Raw genomic sequence first — 16,605 nt, 5'->3', positions numbered from 1 at the left:
GGCGCCTTTCTACTTGTGTAGAAACCATTTTTTTCTGATAAGGCTGGTTTTCAGAGCTTCGGCAAAAATACGTGAAACAACCTCTCATATCTTTTTTTCGTGGAGTTATTCGCGGCCTCTGCATCGATTTGTTCATGCACATGGCCATTGGCCTTTGACGGCTTTCTAACGCCTGCATGTATCCGCGGTCCTAGTCCTCGAGCTTGTATTCATGTGCACATGCGCTCATCATTACGGTGTACATTGGGAGCGAAAACACATTCAATAAACATTCTTTGGGAGTTGATGATGTTGACATTCTTTTTTACCGTGCTTTAGGATGAGATATTATCATGTAGACTCACTCGCCATACAATGCACACTGAGATCAAAGATACACTCCATCAAAAACATGGGACGATATCGAAAAACCTTCCCCCATTCTGAACATCGTGTACACGAGGGATTTATTCTCAATACTACTCAAGTCAGCACAACTCTGGATACGGGTCGACCGATCAAGCCATCTGGATAGTTTCAATGTAGGGCTGGGCAAGCTGCATCCACATGGCGCTCGGTGGCGCCATCTTCTTCATCAGCTCTTGGCACATGGAGACACCGCCGGTGAGCATCCTAGGCATCGTCGTCGTGATCTTGCCCCCTGTGGTGTACAGAGCCGCCCCTTCATGGATCTGGAAGGAAAAAGAACAACGAATCCTGTATAACATACTAGTGGTTTTCTTACTTCTCATGCGACCGAGAAATGCTACTATTTCTAAGTCAACGCTAAGAACTGTTCGATCTAAGAAAACACTGAAATTTGAGCATGCTTGCAAACCCAACTAGCATAGTTGATCAGATATTTGTACTAGTGAAACCTGACCACTGGATTCAAGTCCTAAATTTAACATGTGTGCTCGCACTTTATTTATATATTTCAAGAGTTAAGGTTTTATTCTTTCAGTAATGAATCAAGCGTCTACATGTGTTTCATAAAAAAAAAGTGTCTTACTTTTGTGGTGAGGGCGGTGAGGTCCGGCGTGTATGAGCCACCGGATGGGGGTCTCGCAGCCGTCACAGCTTCCTCTGCGACCATGATCTCGGCCGTCTGAGCTCCCACCTCGCCCTGCGCCGCCGCGCGGAGGCCGGCGTAGGGGAGCATGACGACGTGGCACCCCGCGCAGACCTGCATGAACACCTTCTGCCCGCGCTGTGCCCTGCTCCATCCATGTGTCAAAAGTTAAAACCCACAAATTAATTCTCCGGAGGAAAAGGAAAACCCTGTGATCTACAGGTGCTAGTAGAAACCAAGCGTCGTGTTTCTTGTGTGCTCACCCGTCCTGCGGCGCCCACGAGTAGGCCGCCGGGCAGGCCGCCGTCGGTGCAGCCATTGCCGTGGTTGGTGCCGGAGTACCGCTACTATACTTTTGGTTCCGTTGGTGGTTGTGATTTGTGTGTATGAGTAGGTGTCCTGTGGTCTGCTCGAGCTCGAGCTGTATATATACTGAGCTCGTGCTGCTTTATAAACTGTTATCCGCAAGCTCGATCGGTCCATCTAGATCTGCAGGGTTCATATACTAATCAGCGTGCAAGTCGCGTGCATGCATTATTAACATCTCAGAACTCAGAAGAGTGGCGATGCATGCATGGATGTGCTCAGTATCGGAGGAGTATAAAATCCATCTCGGTCGTCGGTTGGGGAGTAGTTGTCCGTCTCGGAGGATGCATACATGCGTGCCACTGGCTATAGTTGCTACACGTAGTGTCCTCCAAAGATTATGATCGAGTCACCCGATCAGGATGCATCCTTGCGTCCCTACCAAAAAGTCAAAACATCTTTTTTGCATGTGCTTTGATCCACTGTGAAAACTAGCTGTTCGAGTGAGATTTACCATGTTTTGACCTAGGTGTTCAAGGATTTCTGGTGCAGAATGCGTTGTATGCAAATGGGGGACTAAATGCGTCTGGTTTTTGGGAGTTCATGGTACATCCTCTGTGGTTGTGAAATCGATGGACCACATCTGCATCAGCTGATGAGTTTAGTGACGAAAAATATGCTTTGCTCTTTCCTAAATTTCGATATCAGAAACAGTGCTTTACTCGGGTGTGGATATTTGGGACCTAGGTCCAGGCGCACACGCTAAATCATTTCAATTTTTAAAAAAGTAGAAAAACATTAAACAATTCTAAAACTTTATGTAGCGAACATGGTCGAGTGTTCTACTCACATATGGAGTTTCTTAAGAAATGACTTCCGTGTTTTTCTAGTCAAAAAAACTGCAACTTCAGAATCCTTCAATAGTAACTTACATATAGATCAAAAAAAAAAACCCACACAAAAGACCATGACCTCACGGGAGTTCTCCCTCCGCGAAACTTTACACGTGCGTATAAGGCCAGGCCATGTTCATTATACAAAGAAATATCGGAATTGCTTGACTTTTTTCTGATAGTTAAAAAAATCAATGTGAGGTATTTTTTTTTGCATGGCCAATATGAGGTATATGCCTAGACCAGGTTCCATTAGGTATTTTCGGCTTCACTCTGTATTTCCTTTATCAGCATAGTCCTATGTGCCAAAGATGGTACACATTATCTTGAGCCAATTTTTGTAGTCTAATACTTTTTTTTCGTGAATACGCAAGATTACGTATCATTTCATTGATAGGAAAATAGAGAGTTCATAGGATACAAAGCGGCATGCCCAGTCTATGTACACTAGGAGGCGTAGAATGGGGTGCCGTGAGCAGGTTGTAGTCTAATACTTAGAAGAGTAGTGTTATTCTTCCAAATTCTTATCAGCAAAAATCCTACATGGCTGAAAAATTTATCGCTGTGCCTAATTCTAGACAAACTTTTGTTAAGTAAGGAACATTATATCCACGAAGAGTGTCACCACTTTGAAGTTAAAACTAGTTATTCACATCTCGGCTTCGAAAGCGTAATAACAATCTTTACTGTACCATCTTAGAGTGGAAAATAGTTTATTACACTTCATTTTTCGAGAGCGCATATATTTTGCATCCCACTTAACTATTAACACTTGCAACTTCAAAGATAATTTGCTTATTTGCTAAAATTAACAAATTAAAATAGTGCACGTTAAAAACACATAGAAACTTGACGAGATGCCATCCCTTCCAAGAGCACATCCCCTCTGAAACTACATACAAATCTGACGAGTACTCACTTATTTTACTGATCCACAACAAAACATCACGATACGATTAAAAATAACACCGATGAAACATCATGCAGCACTCTGAAACGAGACAAGCTTTTGACAAAACAAGAAAAATGAGCAGTGAATACAGGCATGCCATACAGTATGCGCGGTAGAAAAAAATAACCATCATCAATCGCGAACTTTTTCCGTTCAGATCACTATCTGCCGCGAGATTCACGGCTGGGCGTGGCGCCCGGCGGCGATCAGAACTGGTAGACATTCTTGTTCTTGGCCCAGGCGGCCCCGCCCTCCTCCTCCTCCGCCTTGCGCTCCTCGGCCTCCCTGCGCTCGGCCTCCTTGGCCTGCTCCGCGCTGATCAATCCGATCACCTTGTCCGGCCTCTTCTCCCCTGTCGCCTTCTGGTACCTCCAGTCCTGCACACACGTATACATGAAGCTAGCTAGTCAGTGAGTGTGGCAAACAAACCGTCAGAATCAGTAAGCTTAATTGTTTGTGCAACACGGTGCGTACGAGAACGCCCGCGGTGGTGATGGAGCCCATGTTGACGTACGCCGGTAGGTCCATGTCCAGCCCCCTCCCGCCGGCGTGCTCCCTGTGGTCGTGGCCGTGGCCATGGTTGTGGTCGTGACCGTGCTGCTTCTCCTCCCCCTCCTTGTCCTCCTCCTTGTGGTGAGGCAGGTGCAGGGGGCTCCTCTCCTCTGCCATGGCTGGATGCTCTCCTTTTCTTCTCCTGATTAGCAATTCTGTTGCTAGCAAGCACACTTGCACGGCCTGTACGACCCAAGCCGGTTTTATAGTGTAGAGTTTAGGTGAAGGATATCTGTTACCTACTCAAATTTATGAGTAATTTAACTATATCGATAGTATGATTGTGTGGCCTACACGTGTGGATATACGTTGCCATCTGAGTGATGAAAGGTTTGTTTTCTGTCGCTGGCCGCAGATATCAGCTACATACATATGGCGGACGATGGTGACGTCGCAACCTCTCCAGACTCCAGTCCAGCCTAATGTGGAAGTGTTTGCATGGCCGTCGGCGAGCCAGCAAAGCGCCGGTGAACTACAGCTAATGATATATTTTATTTTATTCTATGGAGTATACAACACGAGCACGAGTGACAGTGGGCCTGTTTGGATACTCTAACACAGTTAGAGTTAAAGTTATTTTCTAACCCACCCTAAACCAAATAAGTACCTCTTCACCGAGATAGTTGGGTTAGATGAAACTAATCCACTCTAACCCTTCCTGTTTGGATACTTTTGGGTTATTTGAGCCTCCAACTAACCCAAATTAGCTCTAACCTCATGATCCAAACAGGGCCAGTGTCCTTGTACACATCACGTCGGCCTGGCATTTATGGATTGGGCCGAGGACCCATCCAAAATTGAAGAATGGGCCTAAAACAAGCTTAACATCTCGTTGAGGCCCGACCGGTGACGCCTGAGCTCTACGACAACGTCCCAGGAGAGTGATGGCGCAAAGCGCCGTCAATTACGAGTCACAAAGGTTTTCAACCGGAGTCCTAGCACATAGACGAGACCCATGATCACGTCTTCAGGGGAGGAAGCATTGGTGCACGACGACAAGCAAATGAGGGGTGGATGTTTCCATTGTACGCACCTTCAGCTTAATTTAGAAAATGCTTTTAGCGGTGGCAAGACGTTCCGTGTCAAGAACTTTTATGCTTTCATGTGGCATCTACAATTGCTAGTACAAAAAGTCACTTTGGAGGGTGGGTGCATTGGAACACTATATTTTCAATAGTGCCAAAATGTTATTTTAAATTTAAAAAAATCTGAAAATAAATCAACATGTTTATATGATGTCTATTACACATGTGCAAATTTTGATGCTGAAATAAGTAACCATGTGAGTTACACAAAAACGATAAAATCTTGATTTCGGAAAGATGAATAGTGGATGCATTATTCACTATTTGGAAATTACCATTTTTTTCATTTTTGTATAGCTCAGATGTTTACTTATTTCATCACCAAACTTTACACATGATTAATAGTTTGAACCAATCTTTTTATTTAAAAATATTAATTAAGCATTAAAAAATATTAAAAATGTATGATCATGTATTCAAAAAATATCAATCTTGTATTTAAAAAATGTTTAAAATGTGTATATATATATATGTTGACCATGTATTACCTAAATATTTAGTTTTATTAAAAAAATGTTAGACGTGTATTAAAAAAATGTTGTTGGCATATTTACAAAATATGAAACATAGTATCCAAAAGAACAAAGAAAACCAAAAAACGTAAGTAAAACAAACAAAATAAACAATAAAAATGAAAAAAAAAGAAACAAAATGCCAGAAAGAATGAAAAAAATAGAAAAAAAAAACAACAAAAAACCCGGCTAGAATAGCCTCAAGTAGGACACGTCCCGAGCTTAAACGAGCTAGCAGAAAGGCAGTTTTGGCGTCTCTTCGGCTTACCACGAGAGAGACCTGGGCGGAGTGGCTAACATCTCCCCTGATCTGGCTGGACACCAGGGACCGACCCCCTGCTTCTTCCATTTCCTCTTCTATTTTTAGTCATTACCCGCGCGGGAGTGGGCCTGCCCAATACGATGCAGGAGGAGGGAAAACCCTCAAGAAAAAAAAAAGAAAAACCTTCAGCGAGAGTTGCCTCTTGTCTCGCCTAATGCGAGATATAGACGCTGCTTTTTTTTTTAACTGAAGTGCGCACGTCGTGAGTCTTTTGTACGAGCCCAACAAGTCCAATGACTTTTCTAAAAGAACAAAAACAAGTCCAGTGGCTGCACGAGTATTTTATTTCCACTCCATCTTAGTCCGCCGCCGTTCCTAGCCGCCGGCCGGTGAACTCGACCGGAACCACCCTGCCATGCGCACCACCCTTCACGCCCCTGTTTCTCTGCGGCTGGCCTTCGTGGATCCTACCAGTCTACCGCCCACCACGGCGACCTTATCCCCAGTCCTCCAGCAATGGCCGCACCCGCCTGCGGTCGCCAGCTCGTCTGCGGGCTTAATCTGGTTCGTAAGTATGCGCGGGATTCTTGTCCATCCCTCTTTTATCTGCTGAAATCCGCCAGTTGATTCCTCGAAATCCATATACAGTAACTCTGTAGAGGCTAGAATACTTTGATTGTGCAAATCCATATGAAATAATGCATGGTTTCTGAGATTAATCCAGGGTATACGTAAAATTTGGCTGCCTGAATCGAGCAGCCTTTAGTTGAATGTGAGCGCCTACGAAATCTTCCTGTTGGAACACACACAAATAACAGTAGTACTATTTGGTTGTGGGAGAAGGGAACGGTACCAAGAATGAATGAAATTGGATCTTGCCATGAAGAATGGTAAAATAGGAGAGACCTTATATATATATTGTTTGGGGCACCTAGGATTTTCACTCTGTCAGTATCTTGAATGGGAGACTAGTAGGAGTTGAAGTCTTCCCAGTAGTATAGCAGAGCCAAAATAAGCATCATGGCTTGTTATTGTATTTTTACATGAAGGACGCCTTATTGGTTTCTGGTCTTGGCATTTCATTTTGATCGTCATATTTTACAGAGCCGGAGGAGGAAGAAGAAGAAGGTCAAAACTTTGAAGCGGCAAAAGCCGAACTACATCTTATAGGATGCGTACACAGCATATATTTGATGTCTCAGTAGCAGTTATTATTATTATTATTATTATTATTATTATTATTATTATTATTATTAGACTCAGTAATGTTCACTTCCTTTTTCTCAATCGGGTTGTTATTTCCTCGCTGCTTACTTAACACTGCCTCTCTGTTCCCTTCCCAAAAAGCAGGGGAAATAGTTGCATTTTTAAAGGACAGCAGATAGAAGATACTAAAGACAAGTATTGCCTGTGACATGGCACTGTAATGACCGCCTGGAGTATGGTGAGTACCGGATATCCTTTCTCCATCTAAAAGAGTTTTCTTTTTTCTAGTAGAAAGAAGTAAGATATGCATATTCAACTTGTATCTGCCCTTCATTTATACAAATCTACCATCATATACTGACCACTTAAACGCCTGGGAACAAAGTACAGATTTGTCCAATCGTGTTATTAGCGAATATATCATGCAGTCCTTTAGATGGAAGGGATTCACTAATATTTGTATTTAGCACAAATAGTAGCCGATACAAATGATATTACCAGTTCATGATGGGCATCCCAATATACAAACCATATTAACTATTGAAGGTAGAGTGACAGATAGGCTGCAAACGGCATATCAACAAGCTAAGAGAACATCACCAGCCAGAAACTAACATATGAAAACCATACGAGTGCAATATATAACTACTACAAAGCCATTAATTAAGAGTGCGTGTGTGATGCCAGTTCAAGGGGCTGCCCTGGATGTTTCAGCAAAATGCCTTGCGGTAAATGCAGCTGTAGCAACCCCCTCATTTTGTCTTGCTTTAACATAGCCATCCCTTATCCTGTGAATCGCAGCAGCAGCATCTCTGATGCACATTCTCTCTGTCGGTGCATGCTTGCTGCATGATAGCGCAACCTTCATGACAGAGAATATGGCATGTTCCACTGTGTTGCTTCCATCCTGCAAACTATTATCATTGGCTTCTTCAGCGGACAGTAGGACTGGATCAGCAATCTGCATTAGCATCCCTGGAAATGCATTCTCGGCATGTTTCTGCAGGGTCAACCCGTCTCTAAACATGTCATGAGTAGGTCTCATGCCTGTAAACAACTCGAGCATGACAGTTCCGAAGCTGTACACATCTCCACAAGAAGAAACTTGACCACCTTCGCCATATTCTACATTGCATAGACAAGAATTAGTAATTTTGCATGATAAGTTAATGTTGTGCGGTATGTACTGTTAGAGAAAAGTTGAGCTACCTGGAGCTACGTATCCAATTGTTCCCCTTATTCGAACTGTGCTCTTTGAATTGATCAGTTGGTCAGCTGCTGGTTCGGAAAGAATCTTTGCAAGGCCAAAGTCCCCAACTTGAGCAACTAAATCCTCATTGAGAAGAATGTTGCTTGGCTTCAAGTCACAATGAATTATTGGCGGTTCACAGTTGTTGTGTAAATAATCTATCGCATCAGCAATATCAACTGCAATATTTAGTCTCTGCATCAATGTCAAGCCTTGCAGTTGATGCGATACATGTACATCCATGTGTAACCACCTATCTAGGCTCCCATTAGGCATGAACTCGAACACAATGGCTTTGAAGTCGTTTTGGTTCGAGTCAGAGCTTGAGCAACAAGTTATGAGACTGATCAAATTACGATGTCGGATCTTACCAAGTGCCTCACACTCAGCTAGAAAGCTTCTGGAAGAGCCAGACTGTTGAAGATCAAAAACCTTTATAGCTACTGTGGTCATCATATTTTTGAGCAGCAAACAGCACTTATACACTGATCCATACCTTCCTCTGCCAATCAAATTGTCTACTGCAAAGCCACTTGTTCCTTGGACCAATTCAGCATAAGTAACTCTGGGATAACTGACGTCCATCAACTGGAATCCTCCTGTCGTTGTAGACCGAGCTTTTGATTTCTTTCTCATTGTGAAGAAAGCAAGCATCAAACTCAAAGCAAGAATTATGCCAGCAATTGTGGTAACTAGGATGATAGTCAAATGGCGTTTGCTAAAGCCATGTCCCACGGATTCTGGCTGGCATGGGGGCAAATGTAACTCTGGTAAACCACCACAAAGCCCCAAGTTCCCACCAAATGAAAACCCAGATGCATTAATGAACACTCCCCGTGATGGAACTTTGCCATCCAGATGGTTGAAGGATAGGTCTAACTGGTACAATGATTCCACATTTTCCAAGCTTTCTGGGATATGACCAGATAAGTTGTTGCATGCAAGGTATAACTCTTGAAGGCCACCCATTAGCCCTAAATCTTGTGGAAGCACACCTGAAAGTGTGTTCTTTGTCAGATTTAGCAACATCAGACCTCGCATTTTACTGATAGATGAGGGAATGCTACTATCAAAGGAGTTACCGTCCAACCCGAGTTCTGTCAAGCTCTGGCAATTGCTGAGTGCATTAGGTAGGGCCCCTGACAAGTTGTTCTGCGATAAGTATAGGCGTGCAAGGTTTGTCAAGCCGCCTACTTCAGGTGGAAGAGGACCAACAAAGTAATTGCTTGACAAATCCAGGACGTCTGACAGGGACGATAGGTTAAAGATCTCTTTAGGCAATGGACCTGTGAACTTGTTGTTCGCAAAGTTTGCTCTAGTTATCTCTCTTAGGTTCCCAAGGCTTGCTGGAAGAGGCCCCTCAAACATGTTGTGATCTGTGTACAGGGTTAGGAGCTGCGTCAAGTTCCCAAGTGAGGATGGCATGAAGCCTGTCAGTAGGTTACTATACAGCTGCAGGGATTGTAGTGAATTTAGCCTTCCTATGGTGTCAGGCAAGGCACCAGAAAATCGGTTACGAGCTAGCTGCAATCGGTTTAGCCCAACAAGATTGCCTATACCAAATGGTATCTTTCCGGAAATCTCATTGACTCCAACATATAGCACTTGGAGTTGTGTTGATAGATTGGCAACTGAGCTAGGCAGCACACCACCTAGCATGTTGAACTGGAGGTTAAGTACACGGAGGCGTGTGCAGTTTGTCAACAACGTCATAAACTCCCAGTCTTGCATGGTAGTCGCCATGAACTGATTTACTCCAAGGCTGAGGTAGTCTGGGCAGAGCATTCCGATCTCTGGAGGCAATCTTCCGGTGAAGTTGTTGAAGGCGACATCTAGCTGAAATATCTCAGTTGAGTTGACAAGAGAAGCTGGAAGGTTTCCTGTAAAGTGGTTACCTCCGAAGAGTAGGCTCTTGAGATTTGGGAGGTGATCCCCAAAGTCTGGTGGCAGTTTACCGCCCAATTCATTTTCTACCACACTGAACTGTATTAGAGAGGAAAGGTTGAAGAGAGCTGTAGGAATAGTGCCCGTGAGATGATTTCCATCCAGGATTATGGCGGCAAGGCTACCAAGCCTGCCAAGGCCCTCAGGGATGGCACCCTCGAGTTGGTTTCTGAAGAAATTGATTATTTGCATTGCTGAGAGATTAGTAAGTGATGACGGGATGATTCCAGTGAAGTTGTTTTCGGCCAGGTCTATGCCGGTGAGACTTGACAAGTCTCCGAGCCAAGCAGGAATTTTTCCAGTCAAACCGTTTGTGCCAATGTTAATTCTTTCAAGGCTGGTGCAATTCTTCAATCCAGCGTTTACTTCACCATGCAATGAGTTGTTGGACAAATCAAGATATCGTAAGCGAGACAGATGACCAATTGATGAAGGTATTTCACCTTGCAGATTGTTCTGGCTGAGGTCTAGAATTCTCAAGAAGGAGAGGTTCCCAATGGAAGGTGCGATCGTGCCACCAAGGCCCTCAAAAGAGAGGTTAAGCACTGTGACCCTTTGCTTGTGCTTAATGCTGCAACCGACGCCAGGCCACTGACAGAAGTCAGTAGTTGTGTTCCATGTAGCTAGGACACCATGCTGGTTTCTTAGGCTTGACTTGAATGCCAGCAAGGAATTCACATCACTCCTATTGCTGAATGCTCTCACTGATGCTGGTTGGAGTACGTATGGCAAGAGAAGCAACAGGAGAAAAGATAACATCGAAGACGCTGGGAATCAGAGAAGAAATGTAAGCTTTGAGTAATTCCATATGCTACACTCAAAACCAACGAACATATTCTTATCAATTTTATTTTATTGCTATCCTTCTCTGGTACTCCCTCCATCCGAAAAAACTTGTCCGAAGCTTGTTCTTCAAATGGATGTATCTAGCACTAACTTGGTGCTAGATACATTTATTTGAGGGACAAGCTTTTTCAGTCGGAGGGAGTATCATTTAATACATCTTCAACCCTATTATTATTATTATTATTATTATTATTATTATTATGTTTTTCTTTACCTTCTTCCATTTTTTTCTTTCTGAATTCATCCTTTTTATAACCTCAATTCAGTTTTGGTGCTTGTGTGCTCTATAAGATCCAAAAAATTGGTATTTGCAAATACAAGGTTCGACAACCATTCCAAAAAGTGGCCACGTTGAATTTGACCTAGAGAAATGTGAACCAAGGTATGAATCACACACCTTTTGATTTGCTGCTTCTAGTTTCTGAGGAGAAGACCGCTTTTCCTGCCTGCGCCGTTGCCTAGAATGCACCTCCTACCTTTGGCACTATCTTGTATGCACTATAAACGAGAGGGGTCACGAAGGCCAAGCATTTGTATGCTCCATAATATCCACGGCATTTTACAATTATTACAGACCAACTAGTCTTTTAGAAAATGATACCCCATTGTCTTCTCTTGCTAGTTGTTGCCCCCTTAATGTATCGAGAATGACAGCAAGTATAGACTGGGTAAATGATCAAATGAAATTAATTCGAAATATTTCTTAAAAAAAAGAAGTTAAGCTGAAGGGTGCCATCTGATTGTATTGTGTTGTCACGCTAGCTTCGAAATGAGGTCATTCTTTTTCACTGGTTTTCCTGATATGCAGCCTCTGTCCGCACTGAAGAATTGCCGCAACCTGAATTAGCGAACATATTAATCTCTTCGCCTTGATTGGGAATTTGGTTTTGTTGGATTGGATCGTCTACTTTGCGGAAATTGCACAAGGGGGATCTGCGAAAAGGTGCTAGCCCAGTGCGAAAAGTGTTTGCTATAGTTTTTTCCGTTTCGAGAACTCATTGCCAAACGAGAATAGAGTGCTTATCCCAGTGCTAAAAGACGAGGGAACCGGGTACTACCTTACATTTTGTTTCTTCCTTAACCAAATATCGTCGAGGCTCCTCCCTCAATTGATCTCATACGTCGCCACTGTCAGGCTTATGTACCAGCCTTCGGTACACAAACGAGAGGAGTTTGTGTACCATTTGTATGCTCAATAATACGTACGGGATAATATCCTTTCTGTCTAGATGTCAGGAAGTGATTGTATCTTGTTTTCTCTTTCCTTGTTTTTGGCATTTTACAATTATTATGGACTGGTTAGTCTTTTAGAAAACGATGCCTGCTATCTTCTCTAGCTAGTCGTTGCCTCATTAATGTATCGAGAATGACATCAAGTATAGACACCCGCCTTGACTGGGTAAAAGACTAAATCAAATTCGGAATATTTCTAGAAGAAAAAAATATATAAGCTTAAGAGTGCCAGCTGACTGGGCTGTGTCGTCATGCTGACTTCGAAATGAGTTTATCATTTTCACTTGTTCTCCTGAAATGCAGCCTCTCTTCATATCGAAGAATTACGCCGATCTGAACAGATTAATCTCTCCACCCTTGATTGGACATTTGGTTTCGTTGGATTGACTTGTCTAGTCTGTATGTATTACGGACGACCGGAGCTGTTGATCTCTGTCTAGCTAGTACCTGATGCTGTTGTGGCATTCTCGCTGATGGCTAGTAGCTGATGGTGTTCCCGTGATCTGTTCGTTGCTTGTATCTAGCTGAACGTGCACTCGTCAGTGCTAATGGGTCTTTGCCCCGTGGCAGGTGTTTCAGGTGGGGGCACCTAGCAGCGGGTTTTCTATTAGTGCATCAAACTCGCTCTCTCTTTCTTGTCTCATTACTATCACGCCCCGAATGCAGCGTCGTTGGGAGAAGCGTCGAGGTGTCGAGCTTGTGCCATGGCCAAATGTGACAATGTAAGCTGAAGCAAACGGTCCAAGCTGAACCAGCGCAACCGCAGGACAATATTCAGACTGAAGCTAATACTGTCGAAGCTGAACCAGTGGAAGTGCGGAGCAACGTTCAGACTGAAGATACTATTGATGATCTGGCTGGTGGGACCCTCAAGTCAGTTCGACCACCAGCCCCGTGCACGAAGTACTCCAAAGACGACTGTGTCCTATGTTAGCAGTGGGGATGATTTTGGAATCCGACGGGTCACTTTTCGTGCGGACGAAGGGCCCAGATTTAGGCATCTGTTCTCCTTCCATCTCTCTTGTCTCTGTAATCGGATTGCTGGATTGAATCAAACACTTGAGTGAGAGAAAATCGAAGATCCCTGTTGCTGTTGTTGCTACTAGTAGGATCATAACACCTACGTTCTGTACGAACTGAATATTTCCTGTGGTAAATGGAAAGGGGACAAGCCCGGTTCAGGGAAAAAAGCGACTGCACTGTGAGAATTACACAAGCAGATTCTGCAAAGAAGTGGTGGCCCAGTGCGAAAATTGCTTGTTATAATTTATTCATTTCCTTCTAAAAAGAAAAAAAAAATCCGTTTTGAGAACTCATCGCCGAATGTGAAAAGAGAGCTAGCCCAGTCCTAAAGGAATAGAGAACCATTCTAGCTCCAGTGACGGGGACGAAGGACTTTGTCAACTTACTCAATATAAACGATTGTAACTCTAGTGACCGTACGATGTCCATTCAACAGCCGTAGTGCTTCTTCAACCTCTGGTCTTCTTGCTCCAGCCGCCCAAAGCAGCGCCGGTCGTGTCGCATGCTCCTGCCTTCCGTGGCCCGCTGTGCTGCCGCGGAGGCCTCACCGCCCCCTACTATTCCCACCGCTGGTCAGGCCCTGCGGCGACGGCAGCCTCACACCGCAGCCGAACCAGTGAACCCTCGTACTCCTCTCCGCGCGCGGGGGCTTCCACTGCCGCGGGTTTCCCGGCTCCCCGTCGTCCCCTTCCTAGGCCTCGCCGCCGTCCACCGCCCTGGTGCTCTCGGCGCGGCGTGGTCAACGTGGTCAAGGAACGACTTCTATCGGACGTGGACTGTGCGTGGAGAGGCTGACAGCTGGGTCCACGGCCGCAGCAAGGAAGTGCATCCTTATTACGTGCAAAATAATTATTCCTCCACCTGACAACGGGGACCCACCGGACGGGCCACCGTATTTCGCCCCCCTGACTGCTGGGACCCACCAGCTACATCTTCGCAGGCAAGGAAGTGCCTGACAGTCGGGACCCACCTGGTCGAAGCGTACGTAGCGTTGTCATTCTGGTCGCGAACGTGTACGTACATATATACTGGTGGATGTAGAGGCGCGCACGTGCCGTACTAGAGGCGCGCACGTGTCGTAGTAGAGGCGCGCACATAGCATGTACACGTACGTACAACGACCAGGGTGCAAGAAAGAAAATACTGCCACGTATGTGTACATACGGGCGGGGTCTCGAACGCCTACTCGCGCATACGTACGGCGAGGGCTTGTGTACATGGCTGGGTCGGAACGGAGAAACAGCGTCGTCGTCGTGTTCATGAGTCGGAACGGAATTGTGGTCGTGTTCATGGGAGGACTTGGACGGAAAAGACGATGGAAACGAGGCCTGGCGTATCGCACAACGGAGGAAACGGACCTCCTACGGTCGAAACGGGGTCCTGTTGATCGGGAGGGTGTGGCGTACCGCACAACGGAGGAAACGGACCTCCTACGGTCGAAACGGGGTCCTGTTGATCGAAAAGGGTGTGGCGTACCGCAAAACGGAGGAAACGGACCTCCTACGGTCGAAACGGGGGTCCTGTTGATCGGGAGGGGTGTGGCGTACCGCAAAACGGAAGAAACGAACCTCCTACGATCGAAACGGGGGTCCTGTTGATTGGGAGGGGTGTGGCGTACCGCAAAACGGAGGAAACAGACTTGTGTTGGAGCGCTACGGTCGAAACGGGGGTCCTGTTCATCACGAGGGGTGTGGCGTACCGCAAAACGGGACTCCACGGGATACTGTTCATCTCCACCGTCGACCCCCTCCAGCCTCCACGAGCTACTGTTCATCCACCGTCGACCTCCTCCAGCCTTCACGGACTCCTGTTCATCCAGCCTCCACCACGCGCTACTCCACCGGCTACTAGTCAACCACCCCTCCACCGTCTACTGTTCATTCAGCCCTCCACACCATGGGGTCCTGTTCAACCACCCCTCCACGGGCACCCCTTCACTGTCTACTGTTCATCCTGCCCTCCACACCACGGGGTCCTGTTCATCCACCCCTCCACGGGCACCCCTCCACCGTCTACTGTTCATCCAGCCCTCCACCACACCACGGGGTCCTGTTCATCCAGAGGCAACGCTACCGCTAACTGTTCATCCACCCCCCCGCAACGCTCACTGTTCATCCCATCGATCGGCTTCAGTTAGCAGCAGTAGTCAAGGAATCGCTCGATCAGGTTCAGTTAACAGCCATCGATCGATCGCTCGGATTCAGTAACGCATAGCCTGCAGTGCAATCGCTCGGGTTCAGTTAGAGCCCAACGCCTCGCTCGGGTTTAGTTAGAGCCAACGCCTCGCACACACGCGCGTACGTGTACGAGAGAAACGCGCATCGCTCGGCCCCGACCTCCCACCGTAACCGGGAACTCCCTGAAATTTTCCTCCCCTCGCTTTTACCACGGGTTTTTCCGTCATGGACGGACCAAAGAATGTCATGCAGCTGCGTCTCCGGTCCGTCCAGGACGAAAAGCCCATTTTCTGTCATGATTTTTGTCATAGAAGTAGGAGCCCACCATATCTATGATGATACCGGGTTTTGTCACAATTATCGTCATAGAAGTGTCATATGTATGACAAAAAAATTTCGTTCGGTCCAAAATGTCACGGATGTGTCTTTTTGTTATAGTGTGTGCGTCCCTCCGTGCTTCCGCATACGTGGCTTGATTTGATTGAAACAAAATAAGGCCCGGCCCCACCCCCTTAAAATTAGGGGGGAGATGATTAGATTAGAAAAGAAAAAGAAAAAAGACAGCCGTAGGATGAGGTGGGAGTACAGATGAAAGCATGGAGAGGGAGCAGGCAAGCCGGATCCCATAACAACGTCCAAGGAGGGTGACGATGCAAAGTGTCGCTGCTGCCGATTCTGAGTAAACAAACAAAGGTTTTCTACGGAGTCCTAGCAAAGAGACGAGACCCATGACAATGTCTTCAGGGGAGGAAGCATTGGTGCACGAATCTATAAGCGAATGAGTGGTTGATGTTTCCACCGTACACAACTTCAACTTAATTTAGAAAATGTTTTTAGCATTGGCAAAGACGTTCCGTGTCATGAACGTTTGTGCTTTCCTGTGGCATCTACAATAGCTAGTAATAGTTGTGTAATCGGTTCAATCATGGTCATGCATGCTGATGCACTAAAATAAAACAAAAAAAACTTGTCACACAGAAGTAGAGTAGTTTGCATAAAAATCTCTGAGAAGAAAGTCATCATGGCTGATCACCATGGTCGGATAAGATGAAGCACCATCATTCATGGGGGCTTTCTGAGCCAAAGAAGAGGCCCAGCATCGGCGAAGCCAAATTCGATGTGGAACGACTGATGCTTCTCAAATCCTGAACATGCCACATGCTGTGGACATCGCAAGGTAGGATTGCAGGATCCGCCGTCCTCGAATCGCTTTTTGTGTCCCTGGATCTTCGTCTTGCCTTCTTTCCCTACAAACCAGTAGTGTCGTTCAAGACGACAACCGCCACAACACCTAGAACACACCACCTGGTGCAT

The 16,605-nt window shown here is 45.6% G+C and overlaps 3 protein-coding genes and 1 long non-coding RNA gene across 5 annotated transcripts; 1 reads left to right on the top strand and 3 right to left on the bottom strand.

The window, feature by feature from the left end:
• Window positions 1–282: 282 nt before the first annotated feature.
• Window positions 283–1,575, bottom strand: LOC125512983 (uncharacterized). Its single transcript, XM_048678034.2, has 3 exons — window positions 1,315–1,575; window positions 992–1,196; window positions 283–671 (listed from the first exon to the last, which is right to left on the bottom strand). Exons 1-3 carry the CDS (start codon window positions 1,368–1,370, stop codon window positions 498–500), a joined length of 435 nt encoding a protein of 144 aa, XP_048533991.1. The 5' UTR covers window positions 1,371–1,575; the 3' UTR covers window positions 283–497.
• Window positions 1,576–3,155: 1,580 nt separating this feature from the next.
• Window positions 3,156–3,977, bottom strand: LOC125512982 (uncharacterized). The gene is made up of 2 exons (XM_048678033.2): window positions 3,677–3,977; window positions 3,156–3,579 (listed from the first exon to the last, which is right to left on the bottom strand). Exons 1-2 carry the CDS (start codon window positions 3,869–3,871, stop codon window positions 3,409–3,411), a joined length of 366 nt encoding a protein of 121 aa, XP_048533990.1. The 5' UTR covers window positions 3,872–3,977; the 3' UTR covers window positions 3,156–3,408.
• A 1,981-nt stretch (window positions 3,978–5,958) lies between these two features.
• On the top strand, window positions 5,959–13,275 carry LOC125515364 (uncharacterized). Its single transcript, XR_007286976.2, has 3 exons — window positions 5,959–6,177; window positions 6,718–7,057; window positions 12,662–13,275. It is a non-coding gene; the product is annotated as an uncharacterized LOC125515364 (long non-coding RNA).
• Window positions 7,233–11,521, bottom strand: LOC125515363 (uncharacterized). Of its 2 annotated transcripts, XM_048680823.2 has the most exons (3): window positions 11,256–11,521; window positions 8,029–10,779; window positions 7,233–7,944 (listed from the first exon to the last, which is right to left on the bottom strand). In XM_048680823.2, the coding sequence occupies exons 2-3, from the start codon at window positions 10,769–10,771 to the stop codon at window positions 7,508–7,510; spliced, it is 3,180 nt and encodes a 1,059-aa protein (XP_048536780.1). In that variant the 5' UTR covers window positions 10,772–10,779; window positions 11,256–11,521; the 3' UTR covers window positions 7,233–7,507. The 2 variants fall into 2 exon arrangements, with proteins under 2 accessions (XP_048536780.1, XP_048536781.1); XM_048680824.2 differs by lacking the exon at window positions 11,256–11,521 and having other exon boundaries at window positions 8,029–10,995.
• Window positions 13,276–16,605: the final 3,330 nt, after the last annotated feature.

The sequence above is a fragment of the Triticum urartu genome, chromosome 6A (genome assembly GCF_056163025.1).
Source record: "Triticum urartu cultivar PI428250 chromosome 6A, HENAU_Tu73, whole genome shotgun sequence".
Classification (NCBI taxonomy): domain Eukaryota; kingdom Viridiplantae; phylum Streptophyta; class Magnoliopsida; order Poales; family Poaceae; genus Triticum; species Triticum urartu.
This window is presented reverse-complemented; position numbering and strand designations above follow the sequence as displayed.